General features: G+C 37.0%; 1 protein-coding gene across 1 annotated transcript; it reads left to right on the top strand.

Annotated features, from left to right (window-relative positions):
* The first annotated feature begins 409 nt into the window (after nt 1-409).
* On the top strand, nt 410-12,218 carry fermt1 (FERM domain containing kindlin 1). Its single transcript, XM_030127770.1, has 16 exons — nt 410-476; nt 2,002-2,159; nt 3,392-3,489; nt 3,933-4,068; nt 4,878-5,009; nt 5,949-6,132; nt 6,279-6,381; nt 6,496-6,603; nt 8,208-8,339; nt 8,530-8,579; nt 8,802-8,926; nt 9,180-9,286; nt 9,413-9,637; nt 9,761-9,885; nt 11,745-11,886; nt 12,045-12,218. The coding sequence occupies exons 2-16, from the start codon at nt 2,006-2,008 to the stop codon at nt 12,216-12,218; spliced, it is 1,995 nt and encodes a 664-aa protein (XP_029983630.1). The 5' UTR covers nt 410-476; nt 2,002-2,005.
* Nucleotides 12,219-13,698: the final 1,480 nt, after the last annotated feature.

The following is a 13,698-nucleotide window of genomic DNA, read 5'->3' as shown; positions in this document are numbered from 1 at the left end:
TATGCCCACTTTGTTTCACTGTATTGTCCTTGATAAATAAATGAATGAATAACACAAAAGCACATTTTTTGTCCTTTGTGATGTGAGGCTGACTAATATTAGAACCGGCTCTGAGGGTTAAAATAAGTTTGTTTGTTTGTTTTTAGCTAACTGTAATATCGGCTACCTCTGTTTGTAAATACTATTTAGCGTTAGTTAGCTAGGATATTCACATCTACCAACACATATTAAATGCACTTAATAACCATAACCACATTGACAGAGTGTTTTAACGTGTAAAAAGTTGTAATTTCGTGACAGACGTGAGAGTGTCGTTACCGTTACGTGTGTGTGTGTGTGTGTGTGTGAACTTCCTGCTTCACCTTCCTCTACCTGAACAGGGCGTGTTTTAGTCCCTAAGGAGTCGCATTCCTGCTTCACTTCACCTCACAAGAAATTTCTAGGAATAGCTTACTGCCAGATAACTGCGAACAAAGGTAAGTGTGCTTTCACATTCTTAAAAAATAAAAAATAAGTGTCTCAGGACACTGAAGAAGCTGTGATTGATTGAAATCTGGCTTTTATTGTCAGAAAAATGACACTATGACTGAGAAAGATCCAGTTTGGACTTTAGACTGAAACAGGCCTGAACAGAAAGAGATTAATGCTACAACTGTTTTATATATATATATATATTATATGGGTCTGTTACTGGTGTTGCACTATTGGCTACTGTGTTCTGTAAATGTACAGAGATATGTATTGGCTCGGATCAAGCCTATTTGGAGTCTTTGTTTCTGGGTTTTCATTGTATTTTTATTTTAAACTACCTGATAACTAATAATGCAGTGAAGTTTTGGCTATTCATATACATTCATTCATCATAGAAAGTGTAACCCTTTATTTTATTGTGTAAACCTTCTTCCATTGCTGCACATATTTCCCTTGAACTCTTGTGTCTTTGGGTGGAAATGAAAAACTTACTTGCAGATTATGATCCCTAGTATTGCAAGTATAAAGCAGTTTGTGCACTAAATACAATAGGCTCTGACAGTCTTCGTGATCATTCTTATAGTCACCCCGACAAATCTCAACAAGTCTCTCAAAGCAGACATGTAAACTCAAATTTCTCACTGTACCCTACAGCTGCACAAGGAGGGAGCATCACCAAGAAAGAGGAGGGTGTTCATTAAATGTAGCCTCCCAGCAATACTGTTTCTCTTAGTACGCACTCACACTGAGTTACCCAGGACGAATAAAGCAGGTTTTTCTGTCAAAGTCTATTGTGTTTGTCTTTGTTCAGGTGATTTGTTTTTTTCAGCCTGGAGATGTGAAAAGACAGAAGACAGGCGCAGTGTGTGCAGAGTAGACGGCTGTTTTGCATGGTCTCTCCTGCACCAGATTCGTGTCCCTGCTCGTCACACATTCCAAAGCTGAACCCTCCCTGCTCCTCCTCTCATCTTCTCGCCTTTCCTCCCCACTCTTTTTCTTTTCTATCTTACCTGTGTGCAACGTCTTTCATCATTTCACCCTCTCTCCTACCATATTTGTGCTTCTTTATGTAACCTACAGCTGTGTTTGTATCTGCTACGACGTGTTTGGCAGTTGCACCATTACATCTTGTCTGTGTGTTCCCTAATATCTTATTTATAAATGTATTGGCTGACAGAAGTAGTTCGGGGGGCTGCAGTATCATTGCAGAGACGCTGTAGAAAAAGTCTACTCTACTGGTGGCCTGCATGTTTGTTAACTGCTGGCAAACTTCACTGGGATGTTCCCATGGGATGTTTAGAAACACCTAATCCGTAGATTCATGATTTAATCCCAGTTATTTCCTAATCTTCTAAACAACAAAAAGAAACAAAGAAGGCCATCTTTAGCGGAATTCCCCTCTCGTATTTATCTAATCACAGATAACAGCAACAGGTTTCAGTTTTCCTCTTGGTGTAATCCACTGTCTGTCTGTTTGTCTCCTCTCAGTGTGTTTTTTTTTGTTTGTTTGTTTGTTTGTTTTTAAAAAAGAGCCATGATCTCGGCTGCAGAATATGGAGAAACATCATGGGAGCTGTCTGTGCAGGTGGATCTCAGAGAAGGAGAGATGGAGTCCATGAAGTTTAAACTAAGGGTGAAAGGAGACCTGCACATTGGAGGCCTCATGCTTAAATTGGTGGAGAAAATCAGTAAGTAACTCAGTAAATACACTAAAAAACCTACTGTCTGGTTGTCTTAACCCATAAAGACCTAGCGCTACTTCTGTGGCAGCTCCCAAAAGATGTTTTCCCTCTATTTAACCTTTCTTAAGTGATTTATCACAATTTATTGTAATATTATTCACTGCATTTTGCATTTTTTTCTGTGAAAATCAGGTATTTTTCTATGCTTTATTTATTGATTATGTAGATGTTCGTAAAAGCCCAGATTAAAGTTGACAGTTATTATATCAAAAACAGAGAAAAATTAAGAAAAAGTGACTTTTTCAGCAAAGATATCAATATTTTAATGTGAAAACAAGTGCCCATCCACTGTCATTTATCAAACTCCATGGGTTTTACTGGTGAATCAGTCTTACTGAAAATGTTGTTTCCACATTTACTATGGAGCCTCTGAACATCCAAATGGGTCATGTCTGATGACTATGAAAAGATAACAAACTGCATTTTACACCAATTATTTACATGTATAGAAGTTATTAAACATATTAGATCAGCAGATGGTTTTGGTGGCTGGTAACTGTTTGGATCTTTATGCTTGAAAAAAGAGAAACATGAACAAACACATCTTGCATTTTATTAAGAGTTATGTTCTTTTTCTCACCTAAACGTGTGTATTAAAGTTTTCTGTACTTACTATAAACAACTAGCTGTTCTAAGCAGTGTTTTATCTCCATGTTCTCCTTTAACGGGACTGCCAGTCTGGCCACACCCATGTTTGCCCTGCATTTTTCTGCACCGCACTGCCATTGTTGCTTCACAATGCATCAACTCCTGTGGCCCCAGGGACCAAAGTTCACCCAGGATCTGATCGCTTCATAGTTCCCTTTCATCTCAAGGGAACTAACAGGACAGCGGCTTTAGCAAAGGTGGTTCAAGGAGAGCGTGAGACATAATAGATGACTAAGTAGCTCGTCATCAACAGACTGATTTCAGCCCAGCACCATAACATGATGTCAGGTGGACTCATAAAACCAAACCTTAATCAGCCGCCTACACAACAGCAGGTACATAGACTGTTTGTGTTGGTAGTAGAGAAGGCTGTTGCATGAATATTTTACCTGTGAAAGCCACTGTTCTACCTTAAGAAGTTGAGAGAGTCCAATAACTTTAGATGTGAAGTAGATTTTAAACTTATGTTATGGTCGTAATATAATGATAATAGCTTTTTAATGGGTGTTATTCATCCTGTGTGTTTGCAGAGGCTCCTCAGGACTGGTCAGATCATGCCCTGTGGTGGGAACAGAGAAAATGTTGGCTCCTCAAGACTCACTGGACCTTGGATAAATATGGGATTCAGGTAATATGGATTATACATGGATTTATGTCAATTTTGTATCATGTACACTTGGTCACTTGAGCTCTTCTATCCCCCTAAATATCAAAACACAAAATATATTTTATTTCCTTTATTTTTTAATGTTAATTTTAGTTAAGACATCTCTGTTGAAAGACTATCAATGCTGAAAAAAATGATTGATTATTGCGTGTAGATGATTCTCTTCATTGTATGTGTGAGTATAACTTGATAGTTTATAGGCACTTTTGGTTTCAGTACAAACTGAGACTAAAAGTAAACATATAGGGATGACAGTTTTCCTTGTAATCATCCAAGGTTTCCAGATCTCCACAGCAGAATGTTAAGAAAAGTACAGAACGTGAATAAGAGTATTTGTGTAGGCAATCCAAACACATACAACCGTAGGTGTAAGTCATATGATTTTGCTTTATTTTGTTCTGTAGGCTGATGCTGAGTTACGCTACACACCCCAGCACAAACCTCTGCTGCTGCAGCTCCCCAATATGAAAAACATCAAAATGACTGTGAGCTTCTCCAGTGTGGTCTTCAAGGCAGTGACAGAGATCTGCCAAATTCTCAGTGAGTTTCTCTGATCTTAGTTATTGCATAGGCCCTCTCTTAAAGTTTCAGTATGTAATCTTAAGGGGTAATGAGCAGTGAAATTGCAAATAGCCTCATCCTCCCTTACGGTGATCACTAAAAATGAAAAAGACTCTCTATATCCATTGCTTGGTGATGCACTTTAAGGTCTGCTCTGAGCTACTGTAGAAACATATTAGTTCAACATAGTGGACTGTAGATGCAAACAGTTAATTCTAAAGTAACACAAAAATAGTGATTCCTATTTTCAGGTGCTTATTATAGTCTTTTTTTTGTAATTAGATCCTTGTAAACCCTACACATTGAACCTTTAAGAGTTTTTGTTGTTGTTGAATGTGTCTCCGGTGTGATTAAGAACACATCCCCAAGCCATAATCTACTATACTGCAAAAATCTAAATCTTACCAAGTGTAATTTCTCATTTCTAGTAAATATATCATCACACTTAAAATAAGACGTAATCACCTAAAGAGTAACTTTTCAGTGAGAAAGAAGAACTTATTTTTAGACAATAGATCTTGAAAACCTTATTTCAAGAAATCTTACCAAGATAATTTTCACTTGTTACATTGGCAGATTTTTTTTTTTTTTTTTTTTTTTTTTTTTTTGCTTAATTCAAGATTTTTTTTGCTTAAATTCTTATATCTCACTGAAAAGTTACTCTTTAGGTGATGATGTCTTATTTTAAGTGTGATGAGATATTTTGACTAGAAATGAGAAAAATACACTTCGTAAGATTTAGATTTTTTTCCAGTGCAACAGTCTTTCTCTTTTTTGTTTCATCCCAGACATCAGGAGATCAGAGGAGTTGTCCCTGCTAAGGCCTCCAGATGATCACAAGAAGAAGAAGAAGAAAGACAAGAACTCACATGAAGATATCTGGGACATCGATTTACTGAGTCGGGGACCGGGAGGATCAGGTACTAGGAAGTGCACGGTTGTTTTGTAAACAGTATAACACATAAAATCAGCATTAAGAGGCGATAACGTCATTATTGCTTTATTGCTGTGAGTCACTTGCATCCATATATAGTACAAATTAAGATTTGACGGGGCAGTAACCCTCAGTGAGATCTGAAAGAATTTTTTAATACACAGCTCATGTTCTTTGGGATTTTTCTAAGATGCACTTCCCTGCTCTTGCAAACATATCCCTCCTTGAGTACTGCTTAGTTCTGTAAGAGCTCAAAGCAAAAAAAAAAAAAAATCACTGTGATGTGAAATATCAGTAGCCTCATAGCATGATTGCCTAAATCATATTTTTTGGCCAAATTGTGATATCTGCATAACGTTACTCTCCTAACACGGCTGCTTTATTTTGCATCATTAGATATGTCCTGAAAAAAATATGACTTAAGCAAGAATGCTATGAGGCTAATGATATTTGACATCTTTATTGCCAACCCAGTTAACTTTCACATTGCACTGTAAATTATTTGCTTTTTACCAGGGATTTTAAAAAAGTTAGATTTAGAAGTGTTGGATAATTTATGTTGTTTTAAAAGTTAATTTCTTATTTTAAGTGTTCACACATGCTTATTTCTAGATTTAACTTAGCTTTAGATTTAACTAGATTTATCTTAATTCAAGAAATCTTGTCAAGCGAAATTACCTTGCGGCATGGACAGATATTTCACTTGTTTTGAGTACCGTTTTCCTCAGATTTAGTGTTTTTATCTTGTTTTTAGACACCCCTTTTTTGTGGTGTGTGTTTTATTGCTCTTTGTTTAAACTTATGTGATACCTTTAATCTTAATTTTTTTTTTTTATCTGCTCTTCCCTTTGCAGTTCCTTTAAATATACTAGTCATAAATTTGCTCTTTTTTTAAATACATATTTCTCCATTCTTCTCATTCAAGGTCCTATGTACAGTAAAACCATGACAGCCACCTATGACCCAGAGAACGGGATGCCCATGTCTGCCACAAGCCTTTGGTTTGGAGAAAACCCTCTAGCTGAGTCCCAGCCAAACCTGCCACCTGCAGAGCTGGCCAAGATGTACCAACCACTATCTCTAACGGACAAAGCCGTCAACAATGCAGGGTAGAGAAAATGACCTCAGAGCTGCTTTTTACCCAACTCTATTTGTGAAGCCATCACGACATAGCTGCAGTGTAGTACAAGGTTGTATAGTGGTAGTGTTACTTCTGTCCAAATCCTCTCTGATTGCTTGTCGCTGTTGCTGCCAGGTGGTTGGACTCTTCTCGTTCTCTCATGGAACAAGATGTTCAAGAAGATGACAAGCTGTTGCTTCGCTTTAAGTACAACGTCTTCTTTGACCTCAATCCGAAAGTAAGAGACACCCACACACACACACACACATATTTTGTCCCATTCAGACATCATTACCATGAAATAATGTGAAACTGCAGCCGTCCATTTTTGGATGTTTTTCTTGTGTTGTAGTATGACGCTGTCAGGATCACTCAGCTGTATGAACAGGCTCGCTGGTCCATCCTGCTGGAAGAGATAGACTGCACTGAGGAAGAAATGCTCATGTTTGCTTCGCTACAGGTGAATATTACACCATCCCAGTTATGAAACAGATATAAGGTCATGTCAGTGCCAGTTAATTCTAAATGTATGTAGATGAAGAGAAAGGAAAAATATAGATATTTCACATTATGGAATATCTGTATGTACATAGATAGTATATTTAAGTCTTTCATACATGATGACACCTGATAAACTCTTGTCAAACACTTACATTTCTGAACTTTTTCACTTCACTTAGGTAAAACTCAATGTGTAAAATAAGGCACATACACCTGAAGAAACACAACAGCAATAAAAAAAATCAGCTCATTAAAAGAAAGTAAAAGGGGGGAAAAAAAATTTAAGAGATTACATTAATAATAATAATAATAATAATAATAAACTTTATTTGTATAGCACCTTTCATACAGAAATTGTAGCCCAAAGTGCTTCACATTGATTGAAAAAAATACAATATTAAAATACATTAAGATTTGATTAGAAATACAATAAAATAAAAATAAATATAAAACATTAGATCAGAAACTGAAAGTATACCGTAACAGATACAAATTAATCTGAATAAAACACTACCTGTATACATATTTTATATCCATATATCCATATCCTCATATCTATACAACACAAACATAAAGATAAATACAAATTTATACATAAATACTTGGTAGTGGTCCCTATGGTCAGAGAACAACTGTACCATTCAGAATTAAAAACAGATTCACAATAAAACTTTTAAATCAATAATAGTTCTACTCAACAATATTTAAAGAAATGAAATTTGTCTCATCCTCCACTTGGTAAAATATATGTAAACCATACTGCTGAATAAATCATTTTTATGTGTATACAAGCATGTGTAAATTAATTTTATTTGTAAATTTCTAATAGTGACATAAAATGTAGTTGAATGGAACAAACTTGCCCACATGGGACACATTTGTCTGAGAAACACATTCATGTTTATATTTGAAGGACTTAATTATCAAATTTCTGATTCAAGTTGTTTTTAATTATAAAGAAAAGCTCTCAGTGGGCAAAACAATGTGGACTATAAAGTTTTAAGTACATTGTGTGGGTGTCTTGGAGCTCACAGTATGATCCATCTGGGAGAGTAGTTCTGGTGACTAAATCCATGCAAGGACATGTCAGGACATGAGGAAAGTCCCGTTGGAGAAGGTGGTAGAGAGGAAGAGGTGGAGAAACAAGAGAATAGGACAAAAGAATGATTGAGAAAAGTAGTTTCTCAAGAAGAAAATACTCTAAAGAGCTCATGTGAGGAATGAATGAGTTCTTTCACCATAGATGTCTCACTGCCTTTATTTCAGCCTGTTATAGATTTAACTCCAGTGGGATTCATAAAGTATTTATCTATCTATTCAACTGTTGTTAGGACAGTGATTCAGAAATCACACTGATTCAAAGGGAGCTTTATTGTTGCACTCACCTACACAAACCTTCTTCTGACTCATGGTAGCCTTGCATAACCTTTTAAGTCATTTTGTGGTGCATCATGATGACTTATACTTGTTATTTGCAAAACTAAATATTTGCTAATTGCTTGTGTGAATGTACCGTAAGCGTAGGCGGTTTTAATCAAGAGTAAAAAAATGTTCTTTTTCCAGTATCACATATGTAAACTGACCATATCGAGCGAGCCTCTGGACAACTCCAACGAACCAGAAATCGATGAAGTAGAGGCGGCGCTGTCCAACCTGGAGGTGACACTCGAAGGCGGACATACGGACAGAATTCTGGTAAACATATTTTTAGTCAAACACAGCACAAGCTGGACTAAAGTGTCAGATTTAGAGTTTTCAAGTCTGTTACAGAACAAACAGCTGTTTTTTAGCAGAGGTTGATGAATAGGCCTCCAATAATTGCACCTCTCAACATGGTTTTACAAAAAGACACAGGATAATTGACAGTTATTTGTCCCACCCCCAGGAAGACATTACAGACATTCCAGAGCTGGCAGATTCCCTCCGGCTGTTTAGGTAAACCCACCATTATACATATTGCACCTATTCTATTCATCCTGTGTTTGCATTACATGGAGAGGGGATTCATAATAACTGTAAAATATCTGTGACATGTATCATTTTGTGCTCCAAGCCTTTTCCTTTTCCTGATTTAATAAATATTTATGCTGTTTCACCCAGTCATTTACTCAGATAAAGCATGATTTTACTGTTGGTTTTTTATGTGTCTCAAATCAGGCCTAAAAGACTGACGCTGAAGCCATACAAAGAGTACTGGTTTGTATTCAAGGATACAACCATCTCATACTTTAAGAACAAGGAGGCATCCCATGGAGAGCCCATAGAGCAGTTCCATCTACGCGGTAAGGAAATGATGCGGAGAAAATCTATAACGTGTTATTAGAAATCATGAACAGTTGTTACAAAGGCTAGAAAATGGAGAAAGAACTGTCATACTGTAGATATTGGATGAAAGTTTTCTGCTGCGTTCAATAAATGAAAAAATGATTCATATGTTACTATTATAGATCAACTAAGTCAATGGCATTCCCCTTTAGACGGACACAATAGCTGCTGTTTTTCCACTATACCTTTGCTGCTTGGTTTATTTGACAGGTTGTGAGGTTGTCCCTGATGTCAACGTGACAGACAAGAAGTTTGGCATCAAGCTCCTTCTCCCAGTGGCTGATGGGATGAATGAGGTGTACATTCGATGTGACAATGTGAGTCCTACACACTCTGTGCATATGAGAAAATGTCACTAATAATCAGTGTGTCTGCCTTTTTTCCCCCCATCGGCATGTAAATAATATGCGGCTGATGATAAAAGTGATTTTCATCTGCTGCAGGAAACACAGTATGCAAAGTGGAAAGCAGCATGTATCCTGGCCTCCAAAGGCAAGACAATGGCCTACAGCTCCTACAAGTCAGAAGTGAAGAATATTCAGTCATTCCTGCAAATGAAGAGCCTGGCGCCCCCACCTGGTCAGGCAGCTCCAGACCTAGAGGCGATGGAGATGAACGCTGAATGTTTTGTTTCCCCGCGCTATGCCAAGAAGCACAAGACCAAGCAGGTGGGCTGAAAGGCTACAGGTGTCTTTGAAACACACACAACTTTGCCAAGATGCATTAGTGTTACATCAACACAGTGTTAACGACAAAGTAAATCTAAATCTGCCCCACGTGGTTGTTTCTAGTTAACAGCACGAATCCTGGAGGCTCATCAGAACATAGCACGGCTGTCCCTAACAGAGGCTAAGATGCGCTTTATCCAGGCCTGGCAGTCACTTCCAGAGTTTGGCATCAACTACTACATTGTCAGGTACAGTGCATATGTTGAGGTGCTACACAAATAAAGGGTTTCGCTTCCGAGCTGCAACTACACCCTGAAAAAGGCATGTTTTTGCACAGACACAGCTCTTCTCTTGAGCCATTTCCTTTGGCAGAGATTTAGTCATTTTAGCACCATGACACACTTCTTTATGCACACATGTTCCACCAAAATTCCCCCTCTCGTAGGACTTTTTTTCTTTTTCAAATGCACTGTCAAAGTATCTTTCGCTCAGTGCCGCCAAAGAACGAGCCACACATCCCAGATAACTTTTTCCCTTATTCCAGAACAATAGTGGAGAGTGCCAGACCTGTTTCCAGCACTGGCACAGAGCTATTGATCTGGGTTATTGTGGAACATAGCTGTAAAGCATCTCTGCCAAAGAAGCATATTAGTTGTCATTCACCGCTACTGAACTGAAACAGTATTTTACAGTATTTTTAGTCGCTATTATCCAGTGGTGAATGAAGCATTCTGATGCTTTACTTAAGTACCAATACAGCAATGGAAAATACTGAATGAAAAATGCCACTTAAATAAAAAATATCCAAGTATTAGCAGCAAAATGTAGCTACAATAGTGAAGAAAATATATTGGGTTGATCCCTTGTACTAATACATTATTATAAATGACATCATTAGATTAATAGTTAAGTGACAGTGTAAAAGCAGTATTTCACTGTTGGAGATGCTGGTGGTAGAGCTATTACTCCGCCCCCCAAAGGGGAGGCAAGGGGTACTGTTTTGGGTTCAGTTTGTTTGTTTGTTTGTTTGTTTGTTAACACTCTAGCAGCAAAACTATTGGTTGAATTCATACCAAATTGGGTTTATAGATTGCCAGTGACCCAGAATAGATGTGAATACGTTTTGGGAAAATTAGGTCAAAGTTCAAATTTTTTATGAACTTGTAAAATCTTTTTTTTTCCCCCATTTACTTATAATGGGCGAAAATTCAAAATGTCTGTAGCAGCAAAACTATTGGTTGAATTCATACCAAATTGGCTTTATAGATTGCCAGTGACCCAGAATAGATGTGATTACATTTTGGGAAAAGTAGGTCAAAGTTCCAATTTTGTATGAATTTTTAAACTCTTTTTTATTTTCCACTTACTTATAATGGGCGAAATTTCAAATGTCTATAAAAACAGAAATTTTGTTTCAATTTACTTCAAACTCGGCACATATATAGAGGCAGTTGATATGCTGGCATCAGCACACACATAGACATGATGACATCAGATGGATCGATGATAAAATAAGATACAATACATGCGAGGGGCGGGGTTTGTTGTACCTGGCACCACTTGTTCTGAATGATTCTATATCCACTGTTATGAACAGAAACACCAGATAAAGGTTCATCATTAATGCACTGAAAGATAAAAAAAGAAGTTCTGATACTTCAATCTGGACTTGTTCTTTAATCTGTTTTTGGTGACATGTTGGATGATTTGAATATTGATGGAAATTCAAATATGTTAGATGTTTTAAGGATAAAACACAATCCGGAAATGGACCATGAACACAACGACACACTGCTTGTTATGAGATGTCAAATCAAAAATGTTGAAACTGCTGGTTTAATTTTTAACAGTGCTATGTATTTTAAAAGCTGGTTGTACTGACCATTCTGCAAAATGTTAATAATAAATGTAAGTACTAAACAGAGCTGCCAAGATAAGGCAGTGGAGAGGAATATACATTTTTTCCCTGTAAAAATGTGACGGAGTGAAAGTTTAAAGTAGCATAAAATGAAAATATTCACTGTTCCACCCTACTGTTATTACTTGTCTGATTCAGCGTACTTCAACTTACATATAATGCCAGCTGTATCTTTTCAACTTTTTCCAGATTTAAAGGCAGCAGGAAAGATGAGATTCTGGGGATCTCGTACAACCGGCTAATTCGTATTGACATGTCGTCCGGGCTGCCGGTAACAACATGGAGGTTCGCCAACATGAAGCAGTGGAACGTCAACTGGGAAATAAGACAGGTGAGAGGAGACTGTGCCGTATTTAATGAATTCACCTTTTCCATCTCTCAGGAGGCATTTGGAAAGCTTGTGCCTACGATCTGAAACAGACTAAGCAAATGTAAAAAAAAAAAAAAAAACACCATACCTCAAAGTCATTACCTCTTGTGTTGTTCCAGGTGACCATAGAGTTTGACCAGAATGTGACGATAGCGTTCTGTTGCGTGAGCTGCGACTGCAAAGTGGTCCACGAGTTCATCGGAGGTTATATATTCCTCTCCACAAGATCTAAGGACCAGAATGAGACACTAGATGAAGAACTGTTCCATAAACTTACAGGAGGTCAAGAATGAGAGAGGCGACAAGTCTGTGCTTTTTATAGTATTTCTGTCTTTTATTTACATACGATACATATTGCAATGTGAAAACACAAGTGGATCTCCTCTCATGTAACACCATCCAGTTTTTTGTTTTTTTTTTTTGCCATTGTTTTTCCCATTTCAGACATTTACATCAATGTACTCTGCACTAGAGCCAGGAGAATAAGGTTGATGTAAATACTGTTCGTTGTCAAAATGTGTGTCTCTCAAATGAAATAATCTGTGTAAGGTGAAGTTTTTGTTCCAAGAAAGAAAAAAAAACTTGTGCAAAATTATTAAAATGTGTTTTTTTATATTTCAAAACTTGCTTGTGAGTGTGTTCTTCGAAATGTATGGACAGAAGTGAATTTTTACCATGCTTACTAGAGAGTCTCAGAACAGTTTTTAAGTAAGGTCAAACAAATGTATCCAAATTCACCACTTTCTGATTAACCCATAAAGACCCAGTGCTACTTTTGTGTCAGTTCCCAAATGAATTTTTCACTCTATTTAACTTTTCTTAAGTGATTTATCACCATTTATTGTGATATTATGCTCTGTATTTTGCATTTTTCACTTTAAATCGTGTTTTTCCCTATATTTAATTAGCTGGTCATGTAGATGTTCATGAAAACTCAAAGTAAATTCAAAGGTTATTATATCAAAATGAGAAAACTGAAGAGAATGTGATTTTTTTCAGCAAATCTATCAATAACTGAACATAAAACAAGCATCTCCATCCACTGTTATTTATTAAACTCCGTGGGTTTTACTGGTTAGTCAATGGTGTAGATGATGACTGTATTTCCGCATTCACTACAGAGCCTCTGAACGTCCAAATGGGTCATATCTGATGACCACGAAAAAAAAAATAAATTGCATTTTACACCAATTATTTACATGTATTTATAGGATTAATGGCTCAACAGTTACTAAATATTTTAGATCAGTAGATGCTTTTGGTCGGCAGTGGATGTTTGGGTCTTTATGGGTTAAAAAAGATCCACAAAGAAACCAGCAACGTATCACCATGGCTATTTTTATGTAAGTATAGCTCACATAAGAACTTTAGTCCATAAATCAACTCAACAAGATTTATTGTCTCAGTCAGATGGGTAGGAGTTGAAAATACTCATTCTTGTATTTTCATTTTGATCCTTTTTATTTCTTGAACGTCATCACTTTTCTTCCACTGGTACAATCAAAGGTTAATGCTTTGTCAGACTCTTTACACTTTCAGTCACCACGGTAGTGAGCACTAGTGGTGGACAGTTGGAGGTAACTTGGCACCATTTTAAATTGATCGTAAAATGCCAGATTGTAGCCTGGTGGGACATGAAATGCACCCTCCGAGGCTGGATGATGACATAGACACATCTGCCAGATATACACTCCACAGTAACCGTGTTGCAAATCAGCAGTATCCACTGCACTGATGCCGATGCTAATAGACTGTGCATATTTGTGATGTTCA

The sequence above is a fragment of the Sphaeramia orbicularis genome, chromosome 24 (genome assembly GCF_902148855.1).
Source record: "Sphaeramia orbicularis chromosome 24, fSphaOr1.1, whole genome shotgun sequence".
In the NCBI taxonomy this organism is placed as follows: domain Eukaryota; kingdom Metazoa; phylum Chordata; class Actinopteri; order Kurtiformes; family Apogonidae; genus Sphaeramia; species Sphaeramia orbicularis.
Note: the sequence above shows the minus strand (reverse complement) of the source record. Positions and strands in the feature narration are given on the sequence as shown.

Excerpts from the sequence above, each read along its gene's own strand:
- fermt1 (XM_030127770.1), top strand. The coding sequence starts at position 2,006 with ATGATCTCGGCTGCAGAATATGGAGAAACATCATGGGAGCTGTCTGTG. Across the intron at positions 6,604-8,207 it reads TCATGTTTGCTTCGCTACAG|TATCACATATGTAAACTGAC; the intron begins GTGAATATTACA and ends TTCTTTTTCCAG. Across the intron at positions 11,887-12,044 it reads TCAACTGGGAAATAAGACAG|GTGACCATAGAGTTTGACCA; the intron begins GTGAGAGGAGAC and ends GTGTTGTTCCAG.